The sequence below is a fragment of the Chelon labrosus genome (genome assembly GCF_963514085.1).
Source record: "Chelon labrosus genome assembly, chromosome: 21".
NCBI lineage: Eukaryota > Metazoa > Chordata > Actinopteri > Mugiliformes > Mugilidae > Chelon > Chelon labrosus.
In genome coordinates, this window is record NC_140354.1 from 15,066,740 (window position 1) to 15,094,166 (window position 27,427).

Below are 27,427 nucleotides of genomic sequence, written 5' to 3' on the forward strand. Positions count from 1 at the left end.
CCCTGCTCTGAAGTGATAGACATTTCTGCAGCAGAAATGAAAATGAGATGAGAGAGAGAGAGAGAGAGAGAGAGAGAAGCAAAAGGACTGTGGATAATTTCCAAGTCAAACCCACTATTTTTTATTTGTTCCATCATTTCCTCTTGTTGAAAGATGAAATGTGTAAGTAGTACATGAGAGGTTGAGAGGCTGCCTGGGTTTATTTGTTGATATGGAGGATTTAGGGTTGTAATTTTGGCTCTGTTCACATCGAATAATTCCCAGGCCCGTCGTTTCTAGATCAGTTCCACACATGCCGCAGCCGTCGTTGCAAATTTACAAAAGCGGTTAAACAATGACTTGTTGATAAAAACTCTTCATCTCGGATCGCTCTGTCTCTCCTCGACCTCATTCGATCTGCGCGTCCCTGTGTGTGCGCGCCGTAATGATTCCTCCGCTTGGGGTCAGCGGGGTCGCAAATCGCCGAGTAACGTTGCTCAAATTAGTGCTTGGGCCTCTGCCCGGGGCCGGCTGTGTCGAGATCGAGCAGGAGACCCCTTGCTGTGACTTGGAGTGACTTCGTTAAATCATATTATATCCCCCTGGTCATTTTAATTCGTCATCGTGTCCAGTCACGGGAAGTTCAGCGTTGTCCGTCTTTTGTTTTTTAGCTCCAAGTGGACAAACGCTAAAAATAGAAATCACTTTTTGCGTTCACCTGCAAAAGGTATGTACTGTAAACATTGTATAATGTGAGTAAACCTCATAAAGGTCTCTTATTGTGCCCCAAGGCTCAGTTAAGTGTTGCAAACCTGGGTGTTTTCCCGTCTCTCTTGGCCTTTTACAGTCTGTAAAAGTGAAAGCAGCACAACACTGCTGATACATTTAAGTAGGCGATAAAATATACAACGTAATTAGACGACTATAACCTGGAGGATTATTCTTTACAGAGCTCTACTGTCATCTACCGTCACATGCCTTGTTTTCCAGTTTCCCCGCGTCTGAAGTGACTTTGTTGACGGCTGGAAGTGTTGAGGTTTTTGGGATCCCCACAAATAAAGAAAGCACGAAGCCCGAGGCTTAGCCAGATGCCGGTGTGGCATCTGTAACAGTTGGTGACAATTCAGCGCTGAGTTTTTCATATCGAGCCCCCGCGCACTTGCCTCTGGTGTTTCTGGGGCTTCTAGCTCCGAGAACAGCTGCTTGGGCCGTCGTCGGCTTTCATCACATCTGGTCTTTCAAAGGTCTTGCTGAGGGCTTGTTTACATCCAGACATCACTCTTTTCATCCCAGTGATCTTTTTTTTTTCTTTAAAAGGTTACTCTGGCTCCACATTTCTCTGCGTACCCTTTAAATTCAGTGCTTTGGCAGTCGTGTCTCAGGCTGCTTTTAGACCTAGCTTGTTGTTTTCTGAAAGCGGAGGCGTTTAATTTGGGCTTGTGCGAACACAGCGTTCGCGCTCTGTTCTGGAACGAATCAGCCGAGCTGGGATCGGTCAGAAGAGGTGGTCTCAGCAATTGTTTAACCATTGCAATCACTCCAGTCCAGTATTTTCATTAAATGTTCTCTACGGACCGATACGACTGCCTTTTATACTTATGTAATCAAGCAGTTCACGTGTCTTTGGAAGAGAAACTGAAGGCTGTATACCCTAATATTGTGCAGGTCTCCCTTGTAGGCCTCCAAAACAGTTGTGACTCATCAGAGGATGGACATGGGCCTTCTGAGGGTGTCCTGTGGTGTTTGGCAACAGAACAGATACTTGATCAGTTTGGGATCTGGTGAATTTGGAGGCCAGGTCAACACCTTGTGCTGTTCTTCATGTTTTTTTGAGTTGCTCCTAAACCGTTTGTCTGCGTGTTCCTGTGTCAGGCTGCATCCTGCTGGGGATGGCTGCTGCCATCAAGGAGTGTCATTGCTATGGGGTTGGGGGATGCCTGGTCTGGTCTAGGTGGGTGCTACATGTCTTAAGTAACATCCACACCAATGAATGCCAGGTCCAAAAGTTTCCCAGTAGAACACTGAGTCCCAAGATGGTCAGTGTTATTCTCCTGTCAGTGGTTTTAATGTTGTGGCTGATCGGTGTAGGTCATTGTTTTCCTCCAGAGCGCATCTTCTCCTTTGCAAGTCAGCATGCGCATGTAGCCTAGACGCTCGATCAAACTGAAGACTCGGTGCTCATGCTTCCTTTTCGATTCAGTTGTTCCACAGTTTCTTGAAATCCAAAGTTTCTGCAGAATTCCGACCAATCAAAACAGTTGTTAGTCATGTTGTGTTGAGTATCGTGTCCGAGCTTTGTCCTGATTTCCCTGTGAATACAAACAGACTCATGGTTAAGTACATGGGTGGTTAAAGCTTGGGTAAAAACCTAGGCTCTGTGAATACGGAATAACTGTGTCTGATTAGTTCAAGTGATATCTGTAAGCTTGAGTAATCGCCTCATCTGCCAGTCTCACTGAGTTCATTTGGGTTTCACTCTTCTGGAATGCTCCATTGCAGAAGAGTTTTTACACCAGTGTGCAACTTTAACTTTGAAGCCTCTTGCACCCGCCGCCCTTCCACCCTCCGTGACCTCCTCTCCGTCCAGCTCCACTCCTCTCCATTAATGCCATATTACCCGTTTGCTTATGCTTTTGCTAAATAAACAAAATCCACCCCCCACCCACTGTTCTCTTCATTCCTTTGAAATGAGAAGCACACTCGGGTCGGTTTCCAAGGGTGACAGGCAGCTCTGCTCTCCACTGTGACAAACACGCAATAAATACCTCCACAGCTGCCCCCTCAACACCTCCTATCAGTGCGCTTGCAAAGACGGATAAATGCACATAAATGCACACAGCTCCACCCCCCCCCCCCCCCCTTTCCTTCACATTTCTTCATCGCCCCTCCTCTTTAATTTCCTCTAATTCTTTCCGTCCTCTGCTTCGTATTTCGCAGCGTTCGCTGGAACAGAATTCTCCTTTTCTGGTTTCCTCATCTGTGCTTTTTGTTTTTGCCGACTCCTTTGACATCCTGCCAACCGCAGAGATGACACAGTTCGTCAGATGCCAGATCTGTCTTAAATGCTGTGATACAGCGGAAATAGCGTGGAGATAAAGGACGGTTCAAAGATAATACGCTGCCGTTTAGTCATCCTCTGGTCACCGTTTCTGTGTTTTTTGTCACATGCCACTGCGAACTTTGATCTTGGTCATCTTGGTCTTTGTGTTATAAAGATATTTGAACTTGATCTTTCATTAAGCGATTAAATTCATTTTGTTGTCGCATATGCACATTTTTGCAAAACTCCTTGAGGCCATGTAGATGAAGCTGGCTTGTCTAAGCTGTGATGGCGTGGCACGAGGAGTTGCATCCTTTCAAATGCCACCAAATATACATTTTTGGGGCAAGACATTGCCTGCAGGCCCGCCATGCATGGGCTCATATTAATTCAAACTTGTTGCATACCTGCCAGCCTGCATTGTCCATTTCCATTGAAATTTATATGAAAGTTTAGACGGTATTCTACTAAAAGAAGAGACGATGATTTAAAAAGACGTTTTTTTAATATATGATAATCCACTTATTAGCTTGTGCACTGAACTCCACGTATGTTGCCAAAAATGAACCAAAGTCCAATTCCCTTTTTTAGTTTTTTCTTTTGCCAGAGCAGCATCTCGGCCATCTGTTGGCACAGACTGGCAGCTGCCCGGGTACGAGAGGAACCGGTGGCACACCGCCCCTTCATTTGTAATTAGTACTTCAGAAAGATTTAGTGGGAGAAGAGGAAGAGGAGGAGGAGGTGGAGAGCCGGGCAGGAGAGTTTGACTGAGTGCTGCAGGGAAACCAGAAGAAGGCCAAAAAAACTGGAGCCAGAGAAGCAGGTTCCAAAAACAAAGTTGTGGTGTGTTTTCTCTACTCAGCTCTTCTTTTTCATCCTTTATACTTTTTAGCTCTTTTCTTTTTTTAGCAGCGCCGCTGAAACCGAATCCGAAATGTGATTTGTGTTTGGAAAAGAACTGTTAATAAAGCAGCCAGCGTTTTACGCTACTTGCAACAATAGTCGTATTTTTCAAGGTATCATTCGGTTATTTATGCTCCGTCGTGAGTTGAATGCTTCATATTATGATTTTGGTGGAATAATTTAATGTCCCCGGACGCCGGCTGTAAATAATCTACGCTTTAGAGAGACTTGAAAGTGTGATGTTGCTGAGAAGTCAGCTGTGTCGTGTCGGGCTATTTTCAAAATGGAAAAGTAAAAGGCAAAAAAGCTAGAAAGTTAAACGCAGTAAAAGTGTAAAATTGGGAAATTCAGAGGAAATACAAGTGCTGCTTGCACTGCAACACATTGTCCTTGGCTGCCTCCCCTTAGCCCTGAATTTGGAAACAAATTAGAAACAAAAAATAGAGAGTGGAAGAAAAACAGAAAGGAGGAGAGGAGAGGGGCAAAGAGGAGGAGTGAAAAAGGAGAAAATATTGACTTTTTTAAGTAATTCATGTGGATTGATAACCGGGGGGGAAAAAAAAGGTCCCTTGAAACTACAATAGAGCCCATTGAGCAGTGTAAGCTGGCTGCTATCCAAGGACCAGGTTTCTCTTAAAACTAGAGGAACTGTTATGGAAGGGGGGGAAAAAAGAAACGAACACACACAATCCCTCTGTTCCTCATCTAATTTCCTTATTTGCAGTTACCTGGCTACAGAGAAGGACAGAAACTTGTGTGCAACATGTGCATGATTTAAAATCTCTAGAAAAATAAAGACTGAAGCACTGGTTTCTCCGGTCATTTCACTTGGAAGTTCACCATCTCTGAGCAAATTGATATAATAATCCCTGCATGACAAGAGTAGTGCTGTTTTATTTGTTTGTGCTGCTAGCGTGGGACCCTTCGCTGCACCTCCCCAGCTATGGGCCAGGATATGCATGCTTTTGTTTGTGGGTGTGGGCGTGTGTGCACGCATCCTGCATCAATCCCCTACCGGCATCTCACCTATAAAACACATGGGTGGTCAGCCTGTTTATCGCGTGGGTCTGCAAATAATGCGTACCCGTTCGGCCTAGACCGGTGAGTCATTCACGGTAAGTGAATCAGCTTACTACCTTAATCGGTGTGGTTTCAATTATAATCTTTATTTCCATGTTGCCTGCAGCTCCCCGCTGGTGAGGAAGAATTCCAAGACCTCTTGTCCACTGAAAGCGCACATTAAACAGCCTTATAAATGTTTGTTTTGGGCGGTGGTGCACAGCTGGATGCAGCAAAGAGAATCTAATACTTTAGTAGAACAGTCTAGTTAGCAGGAAGTCTGTAGGCATTGCAGCGTTGGTCTCCTTGGATTGCCTGAATGACGTTTCGCTGAACGTACCCTCAACATATTCTGTGACATGTTTGTGTAGAAGACGTCGAAACAAGCGGATCATGTTCTGCAACTCTTTCCGTGCAGTATTTGCATAGAGCTCCTGTTCTTAATTGTGTTTATTGAAGCCAAAGTGGGGCCAAGGCTACCGATGCAGATTCCTTTTCCTTCCTTCCTGCGTGACTGATTCAGTTTCTCCGGCATAGCACTCATATTTGCGAAGCTTGTTGGATCTCATAGCTGAGTTGCATTGGCTGACGCCGTGAGTAGCTAGCTAGGAGGGAGCATTCCAACATGAACGCAGCATTGCGCTCATGCAGTACATGAAAACATATGTGATAATGATGATGATAACCAGATCCTCCTTAGCCTGGTTATCACGCTGTACAGTATACACAGATGATACAAAAACAGACTTCTGTCTTGTTGATTGTAATATCTAGTAGGGCTGGGCAGGGTGGCCTGGAAATAAATTTTTTCTTATCTTGATTGATGCACCTCGGCAGTTAGCTCTCTTTGTGGTCCTTTGGGAAGCAAGCTGTTTGGAGACGCTGATAAAAATGCAGGCTGCATGGTTGGGCTGGACCATTGGTACACGCCAACGGCACCCCCTCAAGCTCTCTAGCGATCTTTTGACCTGTACGGTCGTACAAACTAGACAAAGCAACTACTTGCAGCTTGGTAGCACATACCAAAACAAAACCGAACCAGTTCCAAACTACTGACGAGACTATGCTTTTTGGGGAACAAACTCTTCTCCGCTTGCTGTCCTGTTGTGTTGTGTGAAGGCAATGGAAGTTAATGGGGAAACCGTCCCAAACCAGAAATTCGATTACATTTATGTATCTCTCAGCCCTAATATACAGTATAGTTACACTTGTATTTGTACTTAATTCCTTCTTGTTCTTCCACCTCCCCTGATCCCTTGCTGATGGCTTAAAAGAGAGGAGAAATTAATGACAATCACAACCCCTCCAATCCAACCTTCAACAGTGAAAACACTGATGCAACAAAAAAAGACAAGCACAAGGTTTTTCATTTCTGATATTCATTTAATGATGATATCACTTTTTCCCACTGGTACAAATAAGTTCATTGAATTTAAAAAAAGACAACAACAACAACAAATGACAACAAGTAGTTTCCCAAAGTAAACAGGGAAAAAAATAACAATCACATTGAAAATGCTTTTGGTTATCTTCAATGTACTCTATTTTACAGACACGTATTCCAGTTGAATTACTCGATTGTGGACTCTCACGGCATTTTGTTTGTTGTTAGCGGGGATAGCGTGTGCTGGAAACACTGTAGGTAACTGTACACAGACATTCACAGATGTGTCTTTGGTGTGTTTGCTTACAGGCGGCGTTGTTTGGGGCTTAAAGTACTCCAAGGCATGTGGGCACATAAGGGGGATAACTGATAGTAACTTGATGTCTGCAGGTCTTTGCACAAGACAGAACATGAAATATGTTATCACTTAGCTGGAGAGATTTACGCATGCGCACACACACACACGCGCGACATAGTACTTTAACTCCTTCTTTGCCCCATATTCACAGATTTGGATCTCAGCGCTGTGTGATAATCTTCCAGTGAACCTCTGCAAGTCTCTTTGTCCTCTATGAAACAGCGAAACAATATAAACACTAGGAAGTTTATTGCTCTGTGCATCTGGCGTTCCCGTAGTCAGGTTAGGTACAAGCAAGCAAGACTTGGGCCGTCCTTGCCAAAGAAAAATTATCCACTGCATTACATAAATCAGACTATTTTCACTCAAGGGAAACGCAATGCACAGTCCACTATTTGCTTTGCTTGTTGTCTGCAAGGCAAAGTAGTACGTTATATGTGAAGTGGGGTTGAGGGATAACACAGCTTCCCTCACGGAGAATATCAACAATAAATAATGTCATGTGAGCGTTTAGTGTAACTACGACAAGCTTTTAAAAATGGTTAGAAACTTCAGTTCAGTCAACTGTTTTTCCTCCATACCGTTTTGTAATCCTGCCTGCCTTCACCCTTTGTGATGGTAAAACAGGCTGAAGGCTTCACTGTGGAAGGAGGGGGATTTAGTCTCGACTGTGTCCAGACTCACATCTACTTAGCCTGTCTGATTTTCTGGAGGCAAAGCCCTTTGATTGATTTTACTGGTACCAAACGAGTTCTAATCTTCAAAGATTTTAATCTGCGGTTTTGTCTGTTAGTCACAAGTGGTAGGGTGGAGGGTGCTGAGGATTGTTAACAGTCACAAAGTTGCACGATAAGAAATAACATATAGACACAGATATAAAAAAAAAACAACAACATACAAAACAAAGCTTAAGAGCCAAATAAAGCAATACAAGCATCAGCTATTTACTCTGCACAACTTCATTTGGTGTCTTAAAGGTCATTCACAGCAAGCACTGTTCCCTTTGGGGTAGTACTGAGGAGTTACAACGGGTAGCAACAACAATTCCTGACTCATTTTCGTTGGGCTGTTGTGATGGGGAACGGTGGCACAACTCCATCTCTGTGCACACTCCTTTATGAACAAATAGAGGAGGGCAATGAGGTCATTGTGTCTCTGAAGTGTACATTTCAGCCAATGACAACACATCATCAGTCCCAGCATCACAGCATGGGAGCTGAATGCGAGTGAGGAAATATTATTGAAGCAGGATTCAGCGTGTAAATGGAGAAGAAGAACTTTCATTGTTTTTGAAGACCAAACTTATGTTTTTGAACTAGTTTATTGTCTACTTAGACAAGCAAAGACAGTGACTTCAATAAATTGTCAGTTTCTCCTTTCCTGTTTGGTCGGCTGAAAGCGTGTCCTCCACTTTCACGACAGCGGTTGCCACTGTTCATATTTCACTCAGGGTGACAGAACTGAAGAATTAAAAAATCCTCCTTTGGATCTGAATAGTCAAAGCTGATTGTCAAAAGTAGGAAGGCTTATGTGAAGACATATTGTTATTTGATGTACAGTGATCTTGTAGTAGCAACACCTCATATTCCATATTACTGGTCTGAACAGCCGGCTCAGGGATCATAAGTTGAGACTGTTTGTGAGGCAGTGCCCCATTGTCCATGCCAGATTTAACCCCATCCAACTCAAGCTGGGAAGGCTCACAGTCTAGGTCCAAGTGACCTTTGGCCTTCTTCCTGCGAAGATAGCATACCACTCCCACTGATATTGCTATCAGTACAACCACTAGCAATATAGCAAGTGCAGGAACCAGCATAGTGGTTAGCTTTGGGTCCTCAAACTGTGCATTAGGGCCCCTGGTGCTTTCAGGGGCTGTATGGGCCTCAGTGCAGACACTGTCTATGCCACTTGTATCACCTAATGGACTTGCACACACAGCGTAGGTGGAGTTGGGATTGAGGCCTCTAAGTCTGTACTCTGGGAAGTTCGCTGGGAGGTTGAGTTGAATAGGCCTGCGGTCTGGCCCAGAGAGATTGCGGTAGGTGAGGCGGATTCCACGGATGTAAGGACGAGTTTCAATGTAGCGGTGAAGGTCCAGCAGGATGGAGGTCGCCGTTGCTTGATGTGAGCTGATGTCCGGCGCATCTGGGGTGACAGTTGTAGTGGAGGGTTCGGGTGGTGAAGGCGGATGATGGATTTGAATTTCACAGTACATCCCGGAGGTACCGTGAGGACAGGTGCACTCTACCTGACCTTGCTGGTCCAAACGACAAGTTCCCCCATTCAGACAGGTTTGAGAGGGACAGAAATTCGGTTCAATGTCTTGGTCCATGCTGCTGCTACTGGGGGATGCAGGGTCAGGAGGTAGTGGATAGTCACCCTCATTGTCAGTGGGGTTGTCGCTGGCCCTGGGAACTGGAATTTCTCTGGTTGTAGTTGGTAAGGTGGTGACAGGAACCGGCACAGTGGTTGTAGTAGTTTTGACAGTACTAGTAGTGACTGTGGTTGTAGTAGGACAGCCAAAATCTCTGTGCTCTAGTCTTTCTAATACTTTCCCAGCATTGATGGGTGGAAAATGGCAGCGGGTCACCTCTGTTTTCTCCAGGGTGATGCCCTGGGCTCTGAGCCATCTTGGGAACCATGCTAAGTTGCAAAGACAGTTGAAGGGGTTTTCTGCTACTGTGAGCTTTTTGAGGTGGGGGAGGAGCTGGGGAAACTCTTCTGGGAGGCCCTGCAGACTGAGGTTGCTAATGTCCAACTCTGTCAGCTCCCCTAGGTTTTGTAGGTCCTGAACCTTAAGAGGGCCGAATCGGTTTCCGGCCAGGCTGAGGTGAATCAGCCCTCGGGTCTCTTTCAGTGCAGAGGGGAATGACTCCAGTTTGTTTCCTGAAATGTCCAGTTCATGGAGATTCTTCAGAGTACCAATGAGCTCCTTATTTAAGCTGGTCAGACCTACACCCCCCAATTTGAGTGACTCCAGGTTTGGGGTTTTGAGGTCTGCAGGACCCAAAGTGGGTAAGACATTAAACCGAAGGTCCAGCAGTAGCAGTTGGGGCATTGCAAGTGTAGGCAGGGATGTCAACATGTTACCCTGCAGTTTGAGTTCCAGCAAGTGGTCCAAACCATTAAAGGCTGATGGGTGGATAGTCTTGATATGATTACTATACAAATAAAGGCGCTCAAGCAGTACCATGCCCTGGAAGCATTCTTCTGAAATGTGGCTGATCTGGTTTGATGATAAGTCCAGGTTTTTCAAAGAAGTCAAAGGTTCAAACACCCTATCAGGAAGGTGGGTCAGTTTGTTTTGACTGAGGTCCAGCATTTCCAGGTTCTCCAGACCATGAAAGTCATCAGTTGTCAAGCCTTCAATCCCATTGGCAAACAGGTAGAGGCTTTTTGTGGATGGGGCCACTCCGCTGGGAATGGTAGAGGAGCGTCTCTGGAAACATAAAATGGATTCGGGAGGTGCACAGGAGCAGTCTTTTGGGCACTCGCTGGAGAAGACTCCGTTAGGAAGGATGAGGAGGAGCAGAAAGGGCATCGGCGGAGTGAGAAAGATCTTCATGGTGTAGACTTTTTCTTTCTCCATGCTCAACCTGAAATGAGAGAACATATAAACAAAATCATTAACAGAAATAAAAAGTAAATGCTGACTATAGAATGTAGTACACACATAATCCTTGGCCTCTGCTACTTGTATGGGCCAGGTAACAAAAGGTACCATCATTTTTGGAGCACCCAGCTTTTGTATCTGTTGTAGCACTTTCGAGTTTATTACAAAACATGTATACTCCATTTATAGACTAGTTTCCAGAACAGCTGAGGTCAGTTATTTATCCACTGAGTGATTCTTACTATGTTTCATGAAGTGAGATTACTATCAGAGGCTGAACAATGCACAGCTAGCGATCGAAGGCACTTTCTAGTCACAAGGTTCCTCAAACAATAGGCCTGTAGCCGTGACCTCAGGCGTCAGAGTTTTCTGACATACTTGGGGGGGAAAAGTGGATATAGAGGCTTCCCGCCACACAAGGATAAATTATACAAAGCCTGATGAAAGCGGACCATCAAAAACAAAGCCACCGCGATTTAAACCCATTTCAGCACGGCACACGCCTCACAAAACAAATACCCTGTTAGAGTGTCAACAGAGTACTTGAAAGGAATGAAAAGGAGGGATGAAAATGTGAGGGAGGGAGTGACGGAGGAATGAGGGGAGATAGAGAAGAAACTAGCTGCTGACAAGAGCTTGTGTGGCAGTTTGTCATCCTCTGCTATCAAGCGAGATGGCCTTGGGGGAAGTTACAGCATGTCGTAGACTTCGGCCGTGCGGGCTGCTCTTGTTTTTTTTACCATTCATGGAGTCGACAAAATACTTTATTGTCTTGAATCCTCAACCAGAGGCTCAAAAGTTGCCCTCACAATGCACTTTTTCAAATATTAGGATTTCATTCTAATGACTGTGAGCAAGGATTGTAAATAGCTCATAACGCCAAAATCCGCTTCCTGATCACTTATGACGCTCTGCGTTGGAGTGCTTGAGGGAACTTACATTAAGGTCTTAAATTGTGCAGTTGTTGATGCCTGCGCTGCAAAAATACCTGAATAAGAAGCCAAGTATGTGTGATTTGCAGTTTTACACAGATGACACACACACATACAGAACATACTGTTCTCACGCCGCGTACCTGGGATTGGGGCCCATTTCACCAGAAATGTCAAAGAAATCACTTTGGATGTTTATTTTCCCTTTCCTGTTCTTTTTCTCTTAAGTAATATTCTTAATATGTGAATATATCTTTCTTGTAAACTGTATATAAACTATATTTATAAGATAATATTAATGATGATAATAAATTAAATAACGCTCTGATTTATGTTCATTCCCGTGTTATCTTACTTTACTAAAGAAAACACTGATTAAAAAACTGTATAGTTTTGTTTTATTGACTCATACGGTAGGTATATGTCATGTAACGTTAGCCTCAGACCAGATGCATCTAATGTATCTAATGTCAGAAATCAGAGAGGAGATCAAGAGTGCACTAGAAAGCCAGAGGAAGGGCGAGTATCTCCTCATCACGCCACGGCTATTGCATTTATTTTCCTTCTCTTTCAGCATACTTTTCTTTCCGCTCCTCCTTGAAATTTCAACCTCCTTGGAAAGAGTCCCTGATCTCTTATTTTCCTTCTCTGGTGAATAAACTCAAGGCAATCATGGTTTTTGCTTGAATCCACACTGCCAACTCTGTCAAACAGGGCAGAACTGTTGTTCTATGCAGCCAAATGTCAACGAAATGAACCTGCTCAAAGCTAAAGGCTTGATTAAGCGGAGCAGCTAACTAGTTCTCTGTGTCGGCACCTGCTAACGGCGCGGAAACTCTGTCCAACTTTGCCAGCCATGCAGAAAAGCTGGACCCACTTTGCCAGCCGTGCAGAAAAATACGACGCGCTCGGTATCCTCGGCTATGGAAAATCTTTTCTGGAAAGCAGCGCAACATCTGAAGCCGGTAGTTTTCTGTTGGCTACGCCTCAGTGGAGAGCAGAGGTGAAGGGTTGCAGTTATTTACACACAGTGCCCGGAGGAATTTGATTTAACAGCACTTGCATGTACAGGGTTGTAAAGGTCATTTGTGTCATGTGTCAGTGGTGGTGAGTAGATCTTATTTGCTCCCATTGGAAATAAAAGCTTTAATCGTAGTAGTCAATAAAGACGTGAGCCGCGAGTTCACAAGACGGCTTAAAGTAGTCTCGGGGACAAAGGAAAATTAAGCAAGTGTCGATGGGAGAGGGTAAAGGAAGAAAAGCCAGCCTGGCTGCCGTGCTGCAAATGTATATAGAACAAGGAAAAATAAAAGGATTTGAGAAGATAAACAGGAGATGAAGGGGGATAGGGAGAATCAAACAACAGCTGGAGCCTATGCAGATGGTCTCAGGTTTTCATATCACTATGTGTGTGGTGCAGGGTTTCAGTGCATGACACTGCATGTGCGTAACAAAAAGAAACACTAAATATCCTTTAGCATTTGTGTAAGAGAAGTATCTTCTGGAGAAACTTCAGAGGGAAAGAGAAACCACTTTGGTAAAGTATATCAGGGCCAGACTATATGAGATATAAGGGTCCAGTGCCAGAACATACAACGACATCAAGGCAAGTTATGAGAAGAGAGTGAGCTATGCAGATTTTTTATTTTTATTTATTTTTTTTCTAGTTTTCTTAGAGAGCCAATGTGGTGATTCTACCGTGGCTCTCTCCGGGGCAGAATGTTTATTTGAGTGTGCCTCGTTCCAAACTGGGACAGGCACATCTGATAACCCGGTGGAGGAGATACTGCAGTGGAGGGATTCGGCCGGCGAGCGCTGCCAGATCACAGATAAACTGTAGCTTAGACTCCTCTGTTTTCTTTCCCTTTGAATGCAAGTGACTTATGCAGATGTCAGATAAGGCCCAGCAGTATGGATCCAGGTGTGTCGTGTAGAGGGCAGAGAGCGAAAAAAGAGACAGTAGAAAGACAGTTTTGGCATCCTGCACAAACACTAATGCCCCCCTCCCTCCCCCCTCTCTCGCTCTCTCTCTTCTTGCCCTTATCCTCCTCCTTTTTTTGAGCTGTAATTTCCTTTTCTCTCCCCTGTGCACTTGAGACATTCCTGAGACAAGCAGCAGCTGAGTTTGAAAAAGTGAGCCCGTCGCTCTCGTCGGCTTGGCATGTAGAGATTAACAGGATACGTTTCTGGGTTTATAAACGGGCAGCGGACTGGGATGTTTGCGACCAGATCTGTTTATATAACCGATGATGGTTCTTACATCTGTGCCTTCTTTACGGATGAGTCTTAAGTTTGTGGTTTGTATCCGAATAAAACGTGTTGGCTGATGAATATGCAGAGTCACCCAAGGGCAGGAAAGCGTAAGACGAAAACACAAAGAAGAGGAGGCAGAAACGTCTCCGTGCAATATAAAGTAAAATTCAGTGCCTTGTAAAGAAAGACGCAGAAGGCACATATCCCCCCCCCCCCAGCTTTTTCTTTCTTTTCAAGATGAGGAAGAAAAGAAAACACAAGCAGGGGACAAGAACAGGTTTCTGTCAGCGGGGGACACCGCGGTGGATAAGGCCTGGCTGTGGGAGGGTGAAGTGGGCTTCAGCAATTAAATCCCGGCAGGCTGAGTGTCAAGAGTCCTTATCTTCAGAGCTGCAGGCCAACACTGAGGGGGCAACGAAGGGTACAAGAAGGGGTGGAAAGTTGCGACGTGCATGTGTGTGCGGACGAGCCGGACGATTCGGGAGGCCGAGCTGGAGACTCACGGGGAGCACCGTGCCAAGTCGACGTAAGAGGATAAGGCTGCTCACTACAGAGTGCGTACTCCTATTAAAGAGGCCCCTTCTCTTCAGGGACCTTATCTTCTAAGGGAACAATGCTTGTGGTATGTGCATTAGGGTATGATCTACAGCACAGGCCTGGAGCCTCTGGGGTGCACTACTAAAATATAGTACCGGCGCGCAAAGTGTCTGTCTGAGCTGCTTGTGTCGATTTACTACAGCAGCGTAAAGGCTTGACTTCACACGAGTTGCAAATGATAATCCAGAGAAATGCTGTCAAAGAAGGCTGACGTGACCCCTCTCCCCTATTTCTGCCGTCCATGACCCTATGAGAAGACAAAGGAGCCCTCCTCCGAACGCACTCCTACTCCGATCCCTTTCCACTGTCGGCAACGTCCGTGCCCCCAGCTGGACCTTGTTATCTGCAATCCATGAGGGGGTTAATCCATCAAATATGACAAAAGGGGTCAAGAGAGAATCGGGAAGAAGAAACGAGGGTTACGTAGAATATCCAAGGATTAAACGAATACTTAAGAAGTAGCTAAGAAGAGAGCGGAAACATGTAAGCACACATATGACTTTGGAAATTCCAGCGATGTTATTGTGAGACTGTCGGTATGCTCGTACTATTGCGTATTACATGAGCGAATGCATTTCTAGCGTGGTGCGTTATTGCCGGTTGTACCTGTTGAACCACGCAGGCTGAGCGCACGCAGGACGACGGAGGCACGAGGAGAGCAACACTTAAAACTGTTAAAGTAACCCTGTCTCGAAGAATCACGGGGTTTGGCAGCGCCACAATAAAAACACATAAATTGTTTTCATACTGAAAATCAATCTGATCACACAGGAGCTATTGATAGCTTTGTTATTTTAGTAGTCACTATTAAATATGAATCAAGGCCGGACAAGCAGACATCAAACAAACATGGACAGGAGACATGAACAGTGATTGATTGTTGTGCGGTCAACGCAAAAAGACACTTGCACGTCCATTGCACAAATGCTCCACCAGGATTCAAGTTTGAATCAACACAACAACAACAACAACCACGGGCAGGTTGCCGTTGGGCCGACTACCTTTCTTTGAGCTTTCCTCTACACTCAAGGTCAGCGTGAGGCAATACGATTAGAGGCCGTGTCTGGAGAACTTGAAAGAGAGCGTGATGTACAGACCGAGGGTGAATTGGAGGGTAGTGGAATAGTAAAACTCATGGTCGCTCTGCGTTTTTGTTTTGTTTTTTTCAGCATTTTTCCATGTGCTGAAGGACTAGAAACTCTGTCTGGTCAGATAGCATCAGTCCAAAGACAACAACAAAGCCAGCGAGGCATGGAGAAACTCCTTGAGGTCAGGGGTCAGGCTCAGATTAGTGTTTCCACTTCTGCTTAGTATTCTGTGTCCTCTGTTGTAACTGTGGTCCAGACAACACAAGATAACGGGCCCTGTCTTGACACTGGTACACACCCAGCTCCGGTTACATACTTATACACCTGAAGCTTGTTGGTCCTCATCCCTACAACAGGTGCTTTCTATTCTCCCGCGGGGGGAAACGTGAAACCCAAAACCCCTTACGTGTGTCTTTGTAAATGATGCGACCTGTGCCAAACCTCCAGACTCAGTCGGCTGCACGCTTCCACCTCGGCATAAAGGAGGCAAGAGGGGTAAGGAGACATACAGGCATACAGTACGTAGGTGGCCATGCAGCCAAACCAGACCAGCGTCTACAGCAGCATGTCTGCAGTCTAGCTCTGCCTCCTCTGAGCTTTAGAGCGCAGGGGTCAGACACTACGAGTTCCAAAAGGAAATGCGGACCATTTCCTTTAGTTTTATTGCTGAAGGATATGACGGATGGTGCTGTAGATGCTAGACCTGATTTTATTTTCATTAAGGAGCACATGAGGCCGACTCTCCTTCTCTTTCCTAAGACGGTGCCTGCGCACGTCTTTCATCGGCGCACCCTACCCCCCGTGACCTTTGGGGACAGACTGCCATTGTGGTCACCGCCACATCTGTCTGAGCTCTTCGCCACGGCACGCTCGCGTTACACAAAAAGACTCCAGTGCATCGCTGACAACCTGGGCTTTGATCTGTTTTCTCATCTGCGGTGTTTCCACTTACCACTTCTGTCAGTCTTGTGTCTCTCACTCCTTCTTTCTCTGAATATCTTTTCAGACAAAACAGCAAACCGCAGAACTGCAGAAGTCACAGTCTGTTGAGTCCAAAAGCACTTCACCACCTGGAAACTGCACATATGACATCGTAGCGTCACAAACACTCCGTCCAGGCCTTGGCTTGTGCCTCCGTATCCCACGCACAGCTGCCAGAATCAAAATGTTATTGTGCTTTCTGGCCCATTGACCCTGAGTGCGTTGTTGTCTGGAGCTCCGAGCTCCTGGTGGGGACACCCAAAGCGAGCCGGTCTCAGGCAGCGATTCCCGAAGACTCGTTCTGACGGTCTCCTGAAAACCCAAACCTATAGCCTCGAGCGAGGACAGGGCAATATTTGTGCTGTGTGTGTTTGCGATTCAAAGTGGCTGGATGGACCAGTTTTTTCGGTTAGCCACAAGCCCACAGTACTGTGCACACTCTGACACGCTGTCCACGCTCGGCTCGGAAAATACAACAGGCCTAGTTCACGAATCCTGTCACTTGATTGAGATGCTTAATCTCCACTCCAAAGACAGAAGGCCCACCTTTAATTAGTATTATAGTTTATATATATATATAAAAGAATAAAGAGATGAACCGTACGTCGTGCACAGGCGAATGTTGACTTAGTTTTTACCTGTGTTGCAGCGGCGCTGTGCATGAGTTCAAAATTAATATGCATGAGGTAAGCGGCGTGCTGGCTCCCGGAGCGTATGTCAGACTGGCTGACTATCCTCGTTCGACAAACAGTGTCACACGTACTCACTGAGGAAACACTTGCCCGCCTGTCTTTCCAGTAGCTATTTGAACACGCTGCCGTCGCTATATCTTTATCATCTACACCGGATTCCAAGAAGCTTAATGAGTATCAACTGGTTCTACGGAATAGTCAGCTATGCACACAAACACGCTGGTAGAGAAGTGCTTTAGACGGGAAGCAGACTTGTTTGACACATCGCGCAAATACCTCTAGAAACTGTCCTCTCGGCCTTGTCATTTCTAGCACCCTGTCCTCCCCTTCCTCCTCCTCCGCTCGCCTCTTTTCTTTCTCTCAGGTTTGTTCATGCAGCTGGCGGGGAGAATGACTGGAATCCGATGAAGCCACGTCTCCTCCGTCCTCCGTAGCGAGCGCTCATGGCTTATTTGTAGCCGTCAAAATGTTTATTAGACTTTTAGAGCTCGAGGCCAGAGCGGCGGGACGGTAAACAGAAACTCGGTCCGCCGCTAGCGCTGACAGATGAATATCAACTTGATTAGTTTGTTGAAATGCATTTTCGGGAGTCGGCTGACACGGACACGTAGAAAAACTTGCTCTTGATTTGCACATTTTATGATTTGATGGCGTGTACTGACAGCCATCTCTGGCTTTCCACGTCTTTCTGAAACAGCGTGTGGAGAGCAGAGCCTGATACACACCGATCAGCCACAACATTAAAACCACCGACAGGAGGAATAAGCAACATTGAGCATCTTGTGACAATACAATGTTCTGCAGGGAAACTTTTGGATTTGATTTCCCCTCAAAGCCCCCCCCCCCCCCCCCCCACTAACAACAATGTGTTGCCAGACACCACAGGACACCCTCAGAAGGCCCATGTCCATTCTCTGAGGAGTCACAACTGTTTTGGAGGCACAAGAAGGCAGCTCGTAGAGGAAACAACCGTGGGCTCTTTTAATAAACTGAATGAAAAATCTGTGGTATATTTGTTGTTGATCACCAATACTCATAACCAGTTCTGTCTCATCTTTGATCTATGCCGGGAGAACATGTTGTCAAGTTGAGTCACATCCACATCCAGGTGTCGATGACATTAAGTAAATAAAGTCGCGTAGGTAGTAATTTTGGCACAGGGGACCTTTCCTCATGTTTTTTTTTCCAACACAATGGCCTCTATTCAAAGACAATCATCCTACTTGTTTTTCAGCGCCCCCACCTCCCCCACCTCCCCCCCCTTCCAAAACCCCAGACCCCCCTGCTTTTCTTGCGGGCTACTGTGATTCTTCTCATCGTTCGTCCCTGCAGTTGTTTTCCCTTAAAGAAAAAAAAGAAAAAAAATGTGACATACGCCACAGACGCAAGATAAACGCGAAGGGGAGATCGCTGGAGCTGATTAGGATGTCACAAAGGAATTTATTGTGAAACTGCTGCCTGCGTTTGGCACCGGGCCAGAATCTGGGGAGGCTGGCTGGCAAACCAGCCATCAGGCGGCACAGTTCACCCCCCCCCCCCCCCCCCCCAACGCTGACAGGCCTGTTCTCCATGGCCTCAGGTGCCCTGTGGTAACACAGACTGTTCAAAAACGACTACGACCACGTTCAAGCATTCAAAGCAGCTTCGTATCAAGTTACATAAATCAACGTTGGCCTTGAATTTAATATCATGGCTCACATCTAATTTAGTTCATTAACCTGAAAAGATGCTGTGAGCCAGCACCCGTCCGATCATGACATTTTGCTGCGTGCTCTCTACCTGGGCCAACGTCTGATTAAACAGGTGAGCCCTACCATCTCCGCGTTAATGCCTCAGTCAGCAACAGTCTATTAAGGCATCAACACTGATCTTCAACGCCACGGTTTGCATGCAGCAGGTGCGCATTGCCCGGAGATTAGTCATATCTAGCCCGAACACGACAACGGCGAGGGGAGGGGAGCAGCGACAGAAGACGAGACGTAGTAAACAAGTCCTTCTCCAGCCTACATTTCGCTTTAGAGCGTCGGCGCACGCAATTCACGGCCTGAATGAAGTTGGTTTCACGGGTGCGGTTTATGCAGATCTGTGCATTCAATATACAAGATGAGCGCGTGCCTCTGCGTCTGTGCCCAGTGGGTTAGTCATACTATCCTCCACAAAGAGAAACTTGACAGGCCGCCACGGAGAGAGAGAGAGAGAAAGAAAAATTGCTTTGTTATTGCAGCAGCGAACAGTAATTTGTCTGCATAATGAGCAGTTTGTTTGCTCCCGTCGACACATCCGTTCGTACGCGTCATTGAGTGAGTAACTCGGAATTCCTGCGCTGACCTGTAACACACAGAACAATGCTTCACCTGTGTGCGGTCGCTCACATGTAGAAATATTGACGCTATTCACGGGGCAACAACGGCCCGGTGCCGGGGGTTTTTGGCGCGTCAAGAAGAAAGGCGGCGAGCGGGGAACGCGTTCAGCCTTTGTGTCTGGAACACACTCAGCCAGTGGTTGCGTCGTCACGTGCTTGCACCCGGAGTCTACTTCATATTCGGCCGCTTACGTATAGGTGTAGTATTACATGCAGCGCTAAAAAAAGAAAGCGAGAAAAAGGCAGGTAAAAGACGACAGGTCGGAGTGTGACAGCCGTGCACGGGGTTTGATGTTGAAACTCAAGGATGCGGGCAGAGTCTGTGTGTATGTTGACACTGGAGCATTGTCTGCCGTGGCAAATAATTTACAGCAAGCAAGCAAAGCAGATACACCGTGCACAAATTCCTCAGGCTGAGGAATGCGTGCATGTGCTGGAGCTGAAGAAAATCAAACAGCAGAGGACCTCCGTCTTCCTGGAGGAGGAATGGACCGGGCTGGGGGGGAGCAGACAGATACATAGATAGACAGATAGATAGATAGATAGATAGATAGACGGAAAGGTGGAGGAGTTTTGGGGGCAATTAGCGAGAGAAGCCATGTGCATCCAGGGGAGTGCGACGTGTGCGCGTCTTTACAAGCCCACGCAGTCCCTGTCACAGCTCACTGACGGCTAGCACAGCACAGACGCAGGACTGGAGGGTGACGGGTCAAGAGGGGTGTGTGAAGGTGATCAGAGGCTCGGTCATGCACTCGGTCTGCAAACATTTCATTATATTTATTTTTATTTATTTTTTTTAATTAAAAAAAAGGGAAAAACTGCACTTTTTAAAATGTTTTTACTTTGATTATCGACTATTTTCATTTTCATTATAATGCTTTTTGCACAGCAGCGCAGCTTTTTGCAGAAGAAATAAAAAATAGATCGCCAAACTTTAAATGTGAGTGGATTTATAATAAAATAAAAATAAAATAGCTTAAACTGATCTTCTTTTAAAAGAATCAATATTTGTTCCCGCGTAAAGCTAATAAAAACAAAAGCGCCTACTCCAGCCACAACTCAGCAACCAGACCGGCCTGTTAAACGAACAAACGTCCTCCCATTATCTCCTGTCTCTTTTTCCGCTCCGTCCGCAACCCTACGCAGACTCACTGTATCTGTTAAATACCTCTCGTATGTGTGTGTGTTTGTGCACTAAGAGAACTGCTCTTGTTCTCCTGCCAGTCTCCTTGAGAGGCGTCGAAAAAAGTCGCGTGAAAGGAACCCATTGAGGGAGCCGGGTGTTACGGCTAACACGGTAAAGACCGCCAGCAGCGGTGTGGTTTTGTTTTGTTTTTTCTGGATGCAAACACTCCACGGAGCGCGTGTCAGAAATGCTGTATTAGTTGCACAACGAACGAGAGTCATTTGCAAGCTCTTCAAGAGTGTTTGTGTTACGGTATCTGGACACATCTTGGCCACACACACACACGACTGATAAACCTGACTCACCCGGTGAAGATGCCTCCTCCTCCTCCTCTTCTACTCCAGCTCCACGTCTCCACTCCGGGCCTTCCTTTCCCTGGAAACGACAAAACAGTTGTACCTGTTACTCAACGCTGCCGCGATGTGCGTGCGACTCCGCTTTTCTTTCCCCTTTATTTGGCATCCACCCCCTTCCCCTTCACCCTCCGTCGTCACACATTGTTATCGACGCATAAGCAAAACAGGAAGGCTTGTTTTATTTTTTTTCTTGTTAATTGGTTAGATTCCAGCTGTGTGCAGGAGCATGCTGAGCGCCGGTGGGCCGTGTGGCAACGCTAGAGACTGACAGAGCGCGAGAGGAGGAGGAGGAGGAGGAGGAGGAGGAGGAAGAAGAAGAAGAATGCAGGCCAACCACTCTGCGCGTTTGTCAGCTCCTTGTCCTGCGCTATCGGCCCCATCAGTGGCCACGGGCTGAAGGAGTGCATGTGTTGAGCGCCGACTTAAGCAAGACGCCCCTATAACGAGTGCTCGGCTGTTTTTGCAGCACGGTTTCTGGAGCGATCTGCAAGATTGGCCCTCTAAAGAGCTTAGCGTCTCCTTATCCGCGGCCGCGGACGAGTGCATGTACTTGTTGCATTCTTTAAATTATGGAAAGGCCAAGACTCCCGCTGCAGCTTTATTAAAGTTAAATAAATCTTACTTAAGGGATCAAAACACGAAAACCCCAGAAAGCAGCCACTCGATAGATGTTTTATTGTCGGGAGGCCTTCAGCCAAGAGGAGTTCCTACATTTCTTTTTGGTGTCGGGGTTTCGGTCTTTAATTGTGGCGAGAGACAATTAGCAGAGAGATAATTAACATACTTTTCGTGCTTCTTCTCTCCCGTTCGTACGACACAAACATAACTATCCATCCTTTGTGAGCGCGCTGTGTGCATGCCTTCCAACGTGTCCCCGCTGGGCTATGGTTTTGAGCCATATTTCGTATACCTGAGCTCTGAGTCAGACTCTGGACGTGGAAAACCGGCCCGGACCACGTGCTGCGCCTGATTGTGTAACGCCTGAAGTTTGCATGTCTGAGCTGCCACGCTGTGTTTGGCGCGAGGTTGCCTCTCGACTGCGGCCAGTTTCCCGAGGTCACCGTGCCGCCCCGCTCTCGGATATTGTGAAAATATTATAAAGATAGTCTGGTTTTTGGTTTCAAACGCGCTCACTTTACATATTTTGAGACCATTTCGACGCTCGTGTCCTGTTGAACTCTGTTTTTGTGGGACGATCCCTCGACTGCACTGTAAATATTTAGCTCTCGAAGTAGACACTTGAAATACGTGCAGTTCGTCTTTGAAGGACAGCAATGTTCTGGTCTTGGTTTGCTTTAATAGCTCACACGGTCTTTAATTTGTGCAAACTGTGCTCTGCCAAAACAGAAAACTATCTCTTAACCTTTTAAACTGTAATTGTCTCCCTTTCTCCGTGTTCATCTGTTAAACATAAATATGACTTCAGCCTTTCCTCTCCCTTCTCTCTCCCTCTTTCTCTTTGCCCCATCTGCTTTAATCTCTCCCAAGGCAGGAGAGAGCTGTTAGCGGTCTGGCTTTAATGTTGCTTCCTTGTGGCATCGTGACAGGATACCGTAAATAACATCTCGTCAGTCCAAACTGAACCTGCCGAAGAACTGTTGGGATTGCGTCGGTGTCAGTGTTTGTCAGATGCCAGCAGCTGCGTTTTCGATCTTGCGGCACGCTCTCGTACAAGCTGTGACTTGTGCCACCGTCACAACCGCCGCTCGAGCCGATGATTGCACTGTTGAGTGATCGAGTCTGAAGCGTTTTTGCGTGCGTACGCGCGCGGGCTCTGGCTCTCGAACGGCGCGGACAGCTCCAGATAACGGCGCTATCTCGCCCCCGGCCGCGACGGAAATAGACCTCGAGGAAAATCGGGACCGGGGTACTGACAGGGTTGTCGGATGCGGTGAAGGAGGGCAGCTCTTTGCGTACGTGTCGGTTTCTATGCGCGACGTGAATGTCGGCGCTCTCTGGGACGGAAATAAAAAGGTCGCAGGGCAGGACACACTGAATTAAAAGTAAATAACGTCATTCAACTGGAAGTTATTTTACTGGATTGAGCGTCCAGAGATCTCTCAGGTGCAGGCCTCTTATGGGAAAGCCTCCTAGCGTCCTTGCAAGCTTTTGCCGCTACTGTAGTTCAAAGTTTCTCAGCCTTCGACCGGCCCTTAAGACGTCGTCCGCCCACTCAGTTCACAAGCCGCGCACATGAATCCATATTCAGTGAAATGCGAAACGTTCACCTCACCCCCCTTTTTGCATATTTTCGATCAGTTATTAATGTCTGACGTAGAGGGAGATGTTTTCCACTTCTGGTTTCGGTCAAATTGCAGAGACTGTGTGTTTGTGTGTGCCCTTGCTTTGCTCTGGTTCAATTTCATAATTACAGTGCTGTCCAGAAGTAATTACAACCTTAGATTAAGAACCATTTCTCTCTCTATTTTTTTCTTCTTTTTAACGGGGCCACTGAAATGCAGCAATTTGTGGTGTTTTTTTATTTTTTTCTCTCTCTCTCTCGGATGAGCATCCTCCTTCTCATCCTCCATCCATGTGTCTCCCCCGCTGCTTCGTTGTCTTAGGATTGTTTTTTTAAGCGAGGAGGTTAAAAAGAAAATAGAGATCCGGGGAGTAGTTTTAGGTAAGAGGGACCTGTGACAGACGGTCTACGGCGAGCATGTGTGCCTGCGGAAGCGCCAGGACAGCAGTTGTTTGGGGTTAGCTCTCGAGCTGGGGCACTCCAGAGCCCTCAGATCCCTTCACATGTGCGTGTATATTTATGCACGGTTTTTGAAGTGGTTCTTCTGAACGCATCATTTGGCTGCAATCGGCGAGCTCTTCTTCAATTTAGCTTGGCAGGCGTACGGGCTGGGGTTTGCCTCCGCATGCCGCCGCTTCGGCATTGATGTTTGAGGCTGAAGCCTTTGAAGCCCGAGGGTTTTTATCCGAGACGCCTCTTATAGGGAGCAGCCGCGGCTCTCGGCTGTTAACCGGAGGGGAAGCCGCCCCCCTCCCCTGCTGCGCAGCACCTGAGGAGGGCCCTGTGAAGCCTCTAATTCTGACAGAAGAAGGATTTGTCCTTCTCAGATTCGCTCTCTCCCTCTCACTCCTCGCTAATCGGGACCTCGATTTCACGCGGTGCCGAGAAAAACAAACGTACACAAATTCACACACTTACTCCAAACTTCCTGCCCCGTCGACTTCCCTCTCCCCGCCTGCTGCGTGAGTCCCCCCGCTCTTGTCCTCTCCTCCTTTCTCCACCTTCCTTTATCCCTCCTTTTCCACCCTTCTCCAGGCCTCCTCGCCTCAGCACCTGACTTTTAACCCTATAATCCCTCTGATGCACTGGGTAGGGAGCTTATGTCACACACGGGACTTTTAACCCAGGAGGCTGGGGTTCGATCCTTCTCGTTTAAGTTTTTTTCCATTATATGTAGAAAAGTAAATCTACAGGTGCCACAGTCTGCCAAAAATACGTCCAACAAGTGTTTTAGTCACGTCTCTGAGCAACACACGAAACAACAGCAGCTGTCAATTACCTCTGAGCTCTGATTTTGACATCGGTGCCCTTTTCCTCCCGAGCTCTTTGGCACAGATAACGAAATGCCAGCCTTGATTTTGTAAAAAAAAAAAATAATGAAAGCGCAAACTGACACAATGTCGGTAACCAGATCCAGGATGGGTACTGCGGGTTTCGACATCAGTGTCACAGTGGTGCGACGGTTGGGCCTTGCGCTTAATTGTCTAAATTGGGTCCTAGGGCCTCGCTTCCCGACATATAAGGGGCAGAGAAGCGTCCCACGGGGGCAGGGATAATCCGACTTTATCATCAAAGAGGTCGCCAGATGTTATCCGACTGCCGCTTTGACGAGCAACGAGTTTAGCCGAGGTGATGCTGAAGGAACTCCCGTGTGCTCTCCCCCTCCAAAATCACTTACACCCTCCCGAACTTCTTTAAAAACTCCGAAGCAGGAAGCTGCAAGTATCTACATCTAAATTATCTTACACTTTTACACATATGCCTGTCTGTGCCTACAAGCGCTCCCTTGAATTGTAAGTGTTACCGTGTGTACAGCGTAGTAGTAGCCTGGATAGTGGATCATTCACATCAGGGAGGGATAATTGACCTCCAGCGGCTGCTCTGTTGTGTCTGGTGGCCTTAATATAAACAGATTACACCCATTATACGCTGTCGGTGATGCGGTCGTTTCTCCTCCACAGCTTAATGACACTCAGCGAGGAAACACATGGCAATGAAACAAGCCCCGGTGAGGGGTTAATAGGGGGGCTATTGGAGTAGTTTGTGCTGCTTGTTTGCCTCCGGGACAGATTGCTGCATCTGTTTGTTGGGGGGTGAAAGATGCTAATCTTTTCATCCTCAGGTGAATTTCTCTTTCATTTCACTCGGCGTGCACAACTTCTTCCAGATAAGGGACTGGCTTTATGTTGTTTACAGTGTTTATATTATCAGGAAGAACAGACGCTTCGCTGACAGCTCCTCGTATCTTTCCTTTTCGGTGTAAACGCGTCGAGTCTTGCCACTTTATTGGACGCTAGTTTATTGTGGGAGATTTAATCTTTCCAAGAATTTCACTGCTCCGCCGCACACTCCGCCGAGGGAAACCAACATCTCTCTAATAACCCCTGCCTCCTACCTTTCTGCACAGCCCGAGCGACTGCTTCATTCGCCGCTCATCTGCACCCGAAACCCCTTCAGCTACAAGCCAAACGACTGAGCCGGTCGTTTCCAGTTTTGGAGCTTCGTACACATTTCAATCGAAGCAAGAAAACATGAGCTAGAATAATAATGAAGTTGCACAACAGTAGCAGCAGTTGACGGACGGCTTTAATTCTGTAGTATGGCACCAATCATGTTTATTGTGACTGAAAGTTGGCCACCAGTATTGCACAGCTAATAAGCTGTCTTCTCAGTCATCTGTGAAATGGGGCTTGTGGATTATTCGGTGATGAATTCCCCAGCATTTGTTTTTGATTTGAGGGAGATGGTTTAACCAGTGCATCAATGATAATCAGCTTGGCCTAGGAGTTTGTTAAAAGTTATTTTTTCTTTATGGTGAAAAGAACTGATCCACTAAAAATGCCAGAAAGGTTAAAGTGATATAATTAATCATTTTTGGAATCCATATTGTGGAAATATTATAAAGATAGTCTGGTTTTGGCTTCAAACACGCTCACTTTACATATTTTGGGACCATTTCGACGCTCGTGTCCTGTTGAACTCTGTTTTTTTTGTGGGACGCTCCCTCTCCCTCGTGTGGTTCCAAAAACAGCTGTCCTCTGCGGTGAACGCGACTCGGTGCGGTCTAGACGCTCGGCTCGGCCCCTGCGCGCTGCACGGCGTCCTGCGGTCCAGCACCGGACCGCCTCATTACCGCCCGGACGGCTTCTTTTGCGCTGCGCACACGCTTGCGTTTTACGCGTTTCCAAAAGGGTGCGAAACTCCGTTTTGTCGCCAGTGGAACGAATCTATGAGAGAGGAGCCCTGTAAACGTGTTGCATCCAGTAGGTCGGCGGCGCATCCGTGCCAAGTCCTTGCAGGAATACCCACCCAAATGAAATTAAATTCGTTTGTAGGGGACGATGTGCATAAAAATAAGGATGAAATTTATTTTTTAATGTCATTTGACGTACATTCAAATCGGTAGTTTTTGCAAAACAACACGGTGAGCCCGTTGAGTTTCACTCACTGAGTTAGTCACAACTTAAAGCCGGTGATTGCTGGTTTATTCTTATAAAAGAGACATAAACCTGAGAATTAGTTTGGATTCGTTTTAAAGAAGAATAAAATTATAAGTGAAGTTAATCCACTGGGTTACTCATAAACTCAAAGCGTTTTACAAGCGTCTCATTCGCGCACTTCTCCAACCTAAACCAAGCGCCACAGCTCCGAAATCATTTAATCTGCATTTAAAAAGCAAAAGCAGCAACTCCTTACCCTTAACTTCGGGGAAGCAAAGTTGAGAGCGCAGCCGCGCTTGCGTCTTTATCCAAACAGAGCCCTTCACCAACGTTAACTCCAGACCTGGTAGTTTTCCGTGTGCGCGCACCCTCAAAAGAAAAAACTTTCACGGCGAACGTCTCCGACTCGCGGCGGACGGTCTTCATCAAGTCCCCGGGAGAGGTACACCAGCCTCCACGTCAAAGGAATGCGCTCAAGTGCTGACTCCTTGGGACAAAAAGCGCTTTATTGGTGAGCGCAGAGGAGAGGAGAGCCGGAGAGGAGCGGAGGAGGGGTGGGAGGGGCGAGGCGAGGCGAGGCGCACGGCGGTTGGGCGCACTCCTGCAATGACCGGAGATCAACAAACTCACCTTGCAGCTCGGCTGAGCGCTAAGAGGTGAAATTCCAGGCTCCTTTCAGCGCACTATTTCTTAATTCCTACCTGCGTGACCTGTTTTACACGCGAGACGTTTCCTCATTTACGGTTCCAAGAAGTTAAGTCACATTTCATCTTTGCATTTTATTCAAATCCTCTGCAGAAAAAAACTTATCACAGTTATTAATGTCAGCATGAATCAGGTTTTTTTATATAATCTAATCTCTTCATTCACCTCATGGGTTTGTTGACTGTAAGAGCGACTGACTGCCGGGTTGCCTCCACGGGGCATGTGCAGTATACATAAGAACATATGCTTGCTTCAAT

The 27,427-nt window shown here is 46.6% G+C and overlaps 2 protein-coding genes across 4 annotated transcripts in view; one reads left to right on the plus strand and one right to left on the minus strand.

Moving 5' to 3' along the window:
- The window catches only part of coro7 (coronin 7), a 105,878-nt gene that overhangs the window by 52,040 nt on the left and 26,411 nt on the right, over positions 1-27,427 (plus strand). The window lies entirely within an intron of this gene.
- On the minus strand, positions 6,039-27,070 carry vasnb (vasorin b). 2 transcript variants are annotated; one of them, XM_084571163.1, is made up of 3 exons: positions 26,722-27,070; positions 20,733-20,802; positions 6,039-10,319 (listed from the first exon to the last, which is right to left on the minus strand). In XM_084571163.1, exon 3 carries the CDS (start codon positions 10,310-10,312, stop codon positions 8,234-8,236), a length of 2,079 nt encoding a protein of 692 aa, XP_084427289.1. In that variant the 5' UTR covers positions 10,313-10,319; positions 20,733-20,802; positions 26,722-27,070; the 3' UTR covers positions 6,039-8,233. The 2 variants fall into 2 exon arrangements, with proteins under 2 accessions (XP_084427289.1, XP_084427290.1); XM_084571164.1 differs by lacking the exon at positions 26,722-27,070 and having other exon boundaries at positions 20,733-20,897.

Excerpts from the sequence above, each read along its gene's own strand:
- vasnb (XM_084571163.1), bottom strand. The coding sequence starts at position 10,312 with ATGGAGAAAGAAAAAGTCTACACCATGAAGATCTTTCTCACTCCGCCG.